The following is a 10,103-nucleotide window of genomic DNA, read 5'->3' as shown; positions in this document are numbered from 1 at the left end:
TTCCTGAGTAATGCCCTGAAACTCTCAGGGCTATAAGAAGAAATGTGGACTGCTGGCTCCAGCAGGTCCAGCCCCTGGGAGGGAAGCTCAAGGCTTCCTGCCTCTTCTTGCCTGTCACCAGCACGGGGCTGGCAGCTCTGCAGAATGCAGCCTCTGAAGCCCAGCCTGGCATCGGGAGCTGGCTTCTTTCCTGAAGCCATGTGGGTGGGTAGGGAGGGGAAGCAGCTTTTCTCTGCAAGTGGTGGGAATACAGGGGCCATGGCCCACACCACTCTCTTGGGCCCGGGGCAGCTGGCTATAGGCGCCTGGCCCTGCGGGGGGCCATTCCAGTGCAGAGGATGGTCTCAGCCTCCCCCGGGCCCTGGAGAGTGCAGCCCTGCTGTGTGGGGCTAGGAAGTTTTGCTGGGAGTTCCTGCTGGGAGTGAGGGCCAGGTCCCAAGAGCTGGGGAAAGAAGCATTTGCAGTCACCTCACTAAAGAATATTCATTTATTTATAATTATTGCTAAGTAAACTTCTCTTTTAAACAGGAACATAAAAACACAGTAGGGCTTTGCACAAGTGGAATCTCTAAACAGTTTGTTTGTATACATGTCAAAATAAGTTAGAATGGAATTTGTCCAGGAGTTTCCAAGTCACCCGAGAGGCTGTGCACCTCTTTTGAGAAGGTTAGGGAGGGGTACAGACAGGAGCCTTGCCAAGACCACCCCCCAGCTCAAACTGTGAGTTGTGCTGTTTCCTCCTCCTAGCTTTGCCCAGGTCCAAGGCACAGGGCAGGGGGCGTTCAAGTATCGAACCTCACAGAGGGCCAGTGCTGACGGCGGGGCTGGGGGAGGGAAAGGAGAGCCCCACCCTGGGGGCCAGACCTTCTCCCTTCAGTTTCCAAGACGAAGGCCACTGCACTGGCAGGAGGGAGGAGGAGGAGGAGGTACAGGGTTCTTTTTGGTACCAGGGGAGAAAGACGTGGGAAGAGGTAGTTGCAGGGGATGATGCCTTCTGCTCAGCAGGAGAAAATGTCTTATACAGTGACGGGGTCACTGCCACCTGAGGGTCATCATGGCGGGCACCTGGGAGGTCGTGGGGCTTCGGGGTCTGGAAGCCATACTTGGGCCACCTTGTCCACCCCTCAGTCCTGATCACAGTCACCCTGAGGCCTGGCTTGGTCCTTCACTTAAGGATCCAGCCTTGGGGGTGGCTGCGCTGCAGATTGGTTCCTCCCACCCCAGGCTGCTCCCTTCTCCGGGTTTCTAGGCTGAAGCTAGTGGCTTAATCTGTGCCTTTGGGGAAGACCCCTGCTTGCCGCTCCCCACTGAGGCCTCAGGAGGCAAGTGGGTGGGGGTCCGGGTGCCCTAGAGTTCCTGAATGTGCTATTTCACTGCCCTGGGCCTGTCATCTCTGGTTCCAGGGGCAGGAGCTGGCGTGGGAACAGAGGGGAAGAGAGCAGGCGAGCGAGGGAGCTAGCTGTTGGCTGAGCAGAGTCAGCAGCCCTGACAGCCGAGGATGGGACATGGGACAGAGCAAGTCAGCGACTGCAGGAGCCAGGCAGGGGTGGAGCGCTTCCCAGCTCTGCCTTCTCCTGCCTCCCACCCCAGCCTGCTGAGGCTGCTGCCAGCGGCTGCACCTCCAGGGCCAGGGTGACAGTCCCCATGGAGCCCCAGTCCTGCCCGGCCAGGCTGCTCGGGGTGGGTGGGTAGGAAGCACGCACAGCACATTAGGAAGCTTATGCTTGGAAAAAGAAAATGCATCTCCATCAGAAAAGGTCATAGGTGACACACAGTTGGAAAGAAAAAAATAATAAGTTACCTTCAGAAGACCCCCTTTGCTCAAAAAAACCCTTGATTTCCCTCTGTGGGCTTTACTTTCCTTTTTAAAATACGTTGCTCTTTCCGGGAAGCTGCTGACTCGTGGCTATCCCCGTCGCAAGGTGGACACTGAGGAATAAGAAATGACTGTGGTCCCCCTCCCCGACAGGTGGTCCTGGGCCTCCCCCAAGGACAGCCCTTCTTGGTCCCCTGTGATGCCCTCACTCCGCCCTACCCTGCCCCATGCTTCTGGTTTTGTTAGTGTGTGCCTGACGCGGGGCATGTCCTGGCTTTGTTCCTAGTGGGGGCCCCCTGGTGAGGCACTCCAGCTAGGGTCGAAGTGGATGACATGTGTTGCAATCCACTTTAGGGACACCCACTTCCAGAAAGGGATGTAGGACAGGGGTCTTCTGGGGGCTGGGTGCCCCCCAGCTGTCCTGCAGGCCAGGGCCAGGGCCACATGCACACCTGGCTTGAGGAGCGCATGGGAGACCCCGGGAGGTAGAAGGCAGAGTGCCCTGCCTGGCGGTCCGTCGACAGGGCGGGGAAGGGGGCCTGGACAAGGTAGAGGTGGGCAGTACTGGCCAGAGGGGAGCTCAGACATCCTTAGAGGCAGGAGTTGGCCGTGAAAAAGACATGGCTCAAGTGGTCTCCTTCCAGTGTCAGGACCCCTGAAGAGCTCTGCTGGGCCTGGAGAGACCCCGAGGGCCGGTGTCCTTGTGACCTGTCCCCAGTGGCCCCACTTCTCCCACTCCCCACGGAAGCAGGCCAGGGAGACCCAGATCTGGGCCTCGCGTGTTCTCCTTCCCTTGCTGGGATGCCTGGGCCTGTGCTGGCTCACAGCCGGGGCCAGTAGTACAGTCTCCATTTGGTCTAAAGGTCCCTAGTGGTGCAAATGACTCGGGGAGGGAGGGCTCAGAACAGTGGGGCAGTAGCTTGTTTCTCAGCTGCAGGAGGTGCAGCCTGCAGCCCATGGGTCTCACCCCCATGCCCTCGCCCCCTGGCCCCCGTTAGGGGTGGCCCAGCTTGCGCTATAGCACGTTGTAGTAGGCCATCTCTTTCATGGCCTGTTCAGTGAGGACACTGGCCTCGGCGCTGCTGTCCACGCTCGCATAGCTGTAGGCATTCTCCTCGAAGTCCTCCATCTCCTGCTGGCCGTCGAGCTCTGAAGGGTCAGTGCCTGTCAGCTCCATCATGGGGTCTGTAAGAGAGGGGCACAGTCAGACCTGGCTGCCGTCTCTCGGGAGGAGCCAGTCACCCCCACGCAGGAAGCTGATGGCCTTTCTAAAGACAGGGCTTCCCAGTCACGGCCTCCAGGAGTCTCAGCTGCCTCTCATCCTTCCCACCCTCGGATGCCTCAGGGTCCTGTGGCCTCTAGCTGGGTCACCAGACCTAGGCCCCAAAGCTGAGTGTGGGGGAGTGGGTGCTATCAGTGAGGGCCTTTGTGGTGGAGAACTGCAGGCCTGGCCTTGAAGCCTTCTTTGGGTCATTCCTCCATTGACCCATCAAAGTCACTAAGCCCTACTTATCCCTTCTCTGCAATATTTCTCTGGCCACGGGAAGCTGCCTGCGTGACATCACCTTTGCAACACTCATTAGCACCTGCTGGATGCCAGCCACTTCGCAGGCCTCGCCTCATCCAGCAATCACAACAGCCCCATTTAGCAGCTCAGAAGGCTGAGGTTTAGAGAGGTGAATCAACTTGCCAAAGGTCACCCAGCACATGCTGTTGTTCTGAGCCACTGTGCTGCTCTGCCTCACACTGCTGGAGGGTGAGGCCTCCTGCCAGCAGCTGTGCTTTTCTGTTGGTTCTAGCCATTGGTATCCTTGGGCCTGGCTCTCCGGGGACAAACACTCAGGGTAGGTTCATAAAGATATGTCAGGCAAAAACTCTTAAGAGGCCCCTTGTAATTTTATAACATTGAAATCTCATTATAAAGCTCTTACAGGGGAAGCCCAGGGTAGGATCTGGGGGAACTGGGAGGCTGGCAGGGGCTGTGGCTGGCCCCCAAAGTGCATTCTGGCCCTGTCCGCTGAGATGTGTGTGTTTTGGGGGAAACAGACCCCAGGCTGGGGGCAGCCCTGACAGGTCTAAGGCAGACTTTCTCAACCTTGGCACATAGGGCCATAATTCTTTGTTGTGGGGCTGTCCTGTGCATTGTAGGATGTTTAACAGCATCCCTGGCCTCTACCCATGAGATGCCAGTAGCATCACCCCAGTTGTGACAACCATAAATGTCTCCAAACATGGCCAACTGTCACCTGGAAGACAAACTCATGCTCAGTTGAGAACCACTGGTCTAAGAGTAATCCCATCCCTTCCCAATTAGTGGTTCAGGAAGAGGCACGTGACCCAATCCTGTTGAATGGGTCATGAGGAAAGGCCTGCTAGTAAGTTCTTAGCACCTTCTCATTGGTGTCAGAGAGCTAAGGGGAGCAGGCTGTCACTCTTCCACTGGATGTGAACAAGGAAGCACACACCCAGACGGCCGCTGGCAGCCATCTTGTGACCATGAGGATATTCGCAGCTAATGCTGTGGACAGAGGAAGCCTCACCCTGATGTCACTGTTGGCAAGCTGAATCAGCCAGCTCTGAAGAGGGCCTAGACTTTGAACCATTTCTTTTCTTTTCTTTTCTTTTTTGAGACCGAGTTTCGCTCTTGTTGCCCAGGCTGGAGTGCAATGGTGCAATCTTGGCTCATCACAACCTCCGCCTCCCGGGGTCAAGCGATTCTCCTGCCTCAGCCTCCCAAGTAGCTGAGATTACAGGCATGCGCCACCATACCCGGCTAATTTTTTTTGTATTTTTAGTAGAGATGGGGTTTCTCCATGTTGGTCAGGCTGGTCTCGAACTCCCAATCTCAGGTGATCTGCCCGCCTCGGCCTCTCAAAGTGCTGGGATTACAGGCGTGAGCCACTGCGCCTGGCCCCATTTCTTTTCTTTCTTTTTTTGACAAGGTCTTGCTCTATTGCCAAGGCTGGAGTGCAGTGGTGCAATCACGGCTCACTGCAGCCTCAAACTCAAAGCAATCCTCCCAACTCAGCCTCCCGAGTAGCTGGGACGATAGGTGTGCGCTACCACACCTGGTCTTGAGCCATTTCTTAATGGATTTCCTTATTGTTTAGGCCAGTCTGAATGGGTATCTGTTACTTGTGCCTGTAGCATCTAACCCACTGTGAGTCTTCCGGACTTTATAAAACAAGGTCACTTGACCCACAGCTTATAGATTTGGGCTGTTTCTTCCCTCAGTCCTAGTGCCACACCCTCATGTTACACAGCTGGTTTCAAAAACAAGCTAAATAAAGCACCTTGGGGGCCGGGCGCAGTGGCTCACGCCTGTAATCCCAGCACTTTGGGAGGCCAAGGCAGGCGGATCACGAGGTCAGGAGATCAAGACCATCCTGGCTAACACAGTGAAACCCCGTCTCTACTAAAAATACAAAAAAATTAGCCAGGCGTGGTGGCGAGTGCCTGTAGTCCCAGCTACTTGGGAGGCTGAGGCGGGAGAATGGCGTGAACCCAGGAGGTGGAGCTTGTAGTGAGCCGAGATCGCGCCACTGCACTCCAGCCTGGGCGACAGAGCAAGACTCGGTCTCAAAAAAAAAAAAAAAAAAAAAAGCACCTTGGGAAAATTTCTACTTGTGGATCTCTGTACACCGTCCCCATTTTGTTTATTAAGTCTATTGGTCCCGTCCTGTGGGCCCCAGAGAATAGTCTGTAGCATTTTTTATAAGGACATTGATCCACCTCCCCAAATGACAGCCCCATAGTTACTAGATCGTTCTGTCTAGAATGTATGCTGCCTTCCTTCTGCATACGCATCAAGCCTGGGCTTCCCAGACCAAGGCTGTATGCGGGAGGTGGGGACCTGGAGCCCAGTCGTTCCAGGGCCAATCGCTTCATTCTGTCATCTGGTACGGCCAGGAATAGAGGAATTCTAAGCATCCCTGGTGACTGAGCTCATATAGAAAGAGGTTGTGCCTTAACCACCCCGAGGAACAAGGTGTACAGGGACAGTCTTTTTAAAAAATCTTGTTTGGGTGGTGGGATGGGGGTGGGGCGATTTCTGGTAAAAACTGGAAAACCTGCTAAATGAATTCTTTTTTTTTTTTTTGAGTCAAAGTCTCACTCTGTCACCCAGGCTGGAGTGCAGTGACACAATCTCAGCTCACTGCAACCTCTGCCTCCCAGGTTCAAGTGATTCTCCTGCCTCAGCCTCCTGAGTAGCTGGGATTACACGCATGTGCCAACACGCCCAGCTAATTTTTGTATTTTTAGTAGAGACGGGGTTTCATCATGTTAGCCAGGCTGGTCTCGAACTCCCAACCTCAGGTGATCTGCCCACCTTGGGATTTGCCTCCCAAAGTGTTGGGATTATAGGCGTGAGCCAGTATGCCCAGCCTAACAACTTCTAAAAGAGCTGTAACATTGACAGTCTCTTCATGGTCCCAGGTATTTCCAAAAGGGCATGTTCTGCTCTGGTTCCTTCTGGTGGGTTAGCAACAGGGCAGATCCACTAGAATACAGCTCTCAAAATCTACTGCACATGGAATCACCCAAAGTGCTTTACAAAAATCCTGATCCCAGGCCACATTCCAGATCACTTACATTTGAACCTCAGGTCCAAACTCAGGCATCAGCATTTAAAACATTCCTCAGGTGACTCCCAACATGCAGCTGATTTGCCAGCCAGCCCTCTGCAGTCTGGATCAAAGGTTCTCAACGTGAGGTCCCTGAACCAGCGGCTGCTTTGCTAAGAACTGGGAACTTGTGGGAAAGGCAGCGTCTCAGACCCCACCCCAGATCTACTGAATCAGAAACTCTGGGGGTGGGGCCAGCACTTTGTTTCAACAAGCCCTCCAGGAGACTCTGAGGCACTAGTCTCGTCCAGTGGGTCTCAAACTTGACTGTGCAACAAATGGCCCAGAGATCTTTTTGAAGTGTAGAGTCTGACTCAGCAGGTGTGGGTGGAGCTGAGAGGCCAGCAAGATCCCAGGTGGGGCCGACGCTGCTCATCCTCCTACCACATTTTGAGTAGCAAGGAGCTACCAAGAGCAGCCGATGGGGTTTCATTCTTGTCTACTGGAAGCAACCTTAATAGACAACTGAAAAACAAAACAACTGAGATACCTGTTTCTGCCAGAAAACCCAGGCCATTCACTGGTCAGCTGTTCCAAAACCAGAGTTAAGGCTACTGCAGCGGGACTGCAGTCCCGCGTGCCTGACTGCATTCCAGTAAATAATCCCACGTGGCAAGTCAGCTCACCTGGTTACTGCCAAAGCATGTTCCCAGCTGGTGTGACTCAGAGGCACACCAGAATTTCTTTATTATTATTTGGCGATAGGGTCTTGCTTTGCCACGCAGGCTGGAGTACCGTGGTCCGACCACAGTTCACTGCAGCCTTGAACTCCTGGGCTCAAGTGATCTTCCTGCCTTAGACTCCCAAGTAGCTGAGATTATAGGCACACGCCACCACACCCAGCTAATTTAAAAATATTTTTGTAGAGACCAGGTCTCACTATGTTGCCTGGTTTGGTATCAAACTCCTGGCCTTAAGGGATCCTCCTGCCTCGGCCTCCCAAAGTGCCAGGATTATAGGTGTGAGCCATCATGCCCAGCCAGAGCACCAGAAATAGCTCCAAACTGTAGAAGGAGCCTCCCTGTAGCGCTGTCGGCTCCCTCCTTCCCGTGGAGTCTCCACAGCAGTCCCTCCCCACCATGAGGCCAGAGAGGCTAACAGCTTTGCTGTCACCCAACAGAAATGCTTTAAGTACTGACCACTGCTGGAGGGAAAGGCTACCGCTAACACTTGGGATGTTTTCTGACAGCCTCTGAAACTTCTACGAACTGCTGAGGCATAGGATCCTCTCCTAAAATTTCTCCCAGATCTTAACGTCAGGCCCGTCTGGCCCTTTCATGAGTATGTGGGTTATAGTCTCTGGCAGGCACTTGTGAAGAGTGTGACTGATTGACACTTTTTTGCCTTGGTTGCTGGGAAGCTCAGATCTCCCCTCTGCATGTCCCTTGCCTAGGACCTCCCATGGTGTACTTGGAGTTGGAACCTCACCTGGCTCTCCCTTATCTTTCCAGCTGCCATTTTTTCCCCTTTTTAACTCTTTCCCATCCACTTATTTGAAATACTATCTCACGGTAACGAAATAAAGTGTCTGTCACCTCCTGCTGTGTTGTCATCTTGCATGAGCTACCTAAATTCTCTGTTCTTCAGTTTCTGCATCTGTAAAACGATGATAATGACAGAGCCAACCTCGCTTTGAGGATCACATGAGTTAATAAAGGCCTGGCACACAGTTAGCACTCAATAAATGTTAGTTATGATTTTTATTATATTGTTTACGTGAGCTCATTTAAGTCCTTTGAAGAAGATATAAATATCCCATCGTTATTGTCATCATGGCCTTCCAGGGTCCCCCCCTTCCAGACCTGAGCCCACCCCAACGAAGTCTCAGCCTTGGCCAGCCTCCCCACTCCTCTAACTGGGCAGGAGGCTCCTGAGTGCGCCATGTTGGTATCATTCCTGCTCTGTCCATTGCGCTTGGCCCACCCACCTTGGCTGTCCAGGCCGATGTCCATGACGCCATGCTTGACCTTCATGTGCCGGCTCAGGTTGCCCTTGAGATTAAACTTGCTGGAGCAGTAGGGGCACTTGAAGGGCTTGCTGCCCGCGTGCAGGTGCATGTGGCCCAGCAGGTTGTACATGCGGTTGAAGGACTTCCCGCACACCTAGAACACATCAACCCGGTGTCCTGAGCCTGTGGGGAACCTGCTTTCCCCAGACCCCAGCCCACTCCCACCTCTATGGCTGGGCCAGAATCCTTTTTTTTTTTTTTTTTTTTGAGACAGACTCTCACTCTGTTGTCCAGGCTGGAGTGCAGTGGCGTGATCTCGGCTCACTGCAACTTCTGCCTCCTGGGTTCAAGCGATTCTCCTGCCTTAGTCTCCCGAGTAGCTGGGACTACAGGCACGTGCCACCACGCCCAGCTAATTTTTTGTATGTTTAGTAGAGAAGGGGTTTCACCACATTGGCTAGGCTGGTCTCGAACTCCTTACCTCAAATGATCCACCCACCTCAGCCTCCCAAAATGCTGGGATTACAGGCATGCACCACCATGCCTGGCCCAGAATCCTGTTCTTTATGGACAGTTCTCTCTATGCTTTTCCATGTGACCCCAGACACCCGAGAGACAGGGACACAAGCCATCCATTGCGGGTCACTGCTCCTGTGCGTCTGCCCCACTTTCTCTGAGCTGCAGTTATCAGAAACCCAGGGCTTGGATCTCTAGCTGCACTAAGCCCTCAGGCTGGGGTCCCTTCTCTGTGGCTGCACCGTGACCTTCACTCCCTCCCCAGCTCTCAGAAAAACCCAACTTCAGCAGCTTTCAGGATCTGAATCCCCGCCTGCCCACCCAACCCCCAAAGCCCAGGCTAAGTTTCACCCAGCCGGGGCTCCTCTTGCCCGCACTGGCCAGGCTGGCGCTTGGTGGGCCACAGCTGCTGCAGGCATGCTGATTCCAGACCACCCCTGGGGAGGTCCCAGCCCCGGGGCCTGATGACCTGGTACCTTGCATTTGAATGGCTTCACGGGCGAGTGTACAATCATGTGGGTCTTGAGGGTCTGTTTCTGCACAAAGGTCTTGAAGCAGATGTGGCACTGGTAGGGCCGGACGCTGGTGTGGATCAGCATGTGCCGCTTCATGTTCGCCTGTAGGGTGAACTCCCGGCCACACACCTCGCACTTGAACTCCTTCACGCCCTGTGGGGTGGGGGGTGATGGTCAGGGCCACACAATGGGCACAGCCTCTGGCAGTGACCCTTGGTGGGGAGCCGGGTAGGTGCAGGGCCATAGCATTACAAAGGCACACTTTCTGGGAAATGTCTCTTTTTGAGGGTATTCCGAAACAGGTAACACTTGTTTAAAACCACCGAAGAATGTTGGGGCGGAGCCACTTACTCCAGGAAGCCTTTCAGTAATAGAAATAGGCTGTGCTTTACTGTAACGATCCAGATACCTGCTGTCTCCTGCCCCCAGGGTGGATGTGTACATAAGGTCTGTACTAGTGCACTAAGGCAAATGTGTGCTCATTCATTCATTCATTCAACAACCATTTACCGGGCACCTGCTCCAAGCCAGTACCACACTAGGCGGCAGGGGTCTGTCGCCAAGAAGACACAGGGTCTGTTCGCTGTCTGTGGACTATTTCATCAGATCAAGGACACGTGTATGTGTTTTTATCCTCCATGCTGTCTCTTGGTGGCCTTTTTGGTTCAGACCCTTTTGATAAT

General features: G+C 53.9%; 1 protein-coding gene across 2 annotated transcripts in view; it reads right to left on the bottom strand.

Annotated features, from left to right (window-relative positions):
- Nucleotides 1-467: 467 nt before the first annotated feature.
- Nucleotides 468-10,103, bottom strand: part of ZNF710 (zinc finger protein 710) — an 81,238-nt gene continuing 71,602 nt past the window's right edge. For both annotated transcript variants that reach the window (XM_004056754.5, XM_055363095.2), the window contains exons 3-5: nucleotides 9,382-9,573; nucleotides 8,369-8,543; nucleotides 468-3,001 (exon numbers count right to left, since the gene is read on the bottom strand). In XM_004056754.5, coding sequence (XP_004056802.1) covers nucleotides 2,832-3,001; nucleotides 8,369-8,543; nucleotides 9,382-9,573 — 537 coding nt within the window. In that variant the 3' untranslated portion in view covers nucleotides 468-2,831. The remainder of the gene's footprint in view (nucleotides 3,002-8,368; nucleotides 8,544-9,381; nucleotides 9,574-10,103) is intronic.

This window comes from Gorilla gorilla, chromosome 16, assembly GCF_029281585.2.
Source record: "Gorilla gorilla gorilla isolate KB3781 chromosome 16, NHGRI_mGorGor1-v2.1_pri, whole genome shotgun sequence".
In the NCBI taxonomy this organism is placed as follows: domain Eukaryota; kingdom Metazoa; phylum Chordata; class Mammalia; order Primates; family Hominidae; genus Gorilla; species Gorilla gorilla.
Note: the sequence above shows the minus strand (reverse complement) of the source record. Positions and strands in the feature narration are given on the sequence as shown.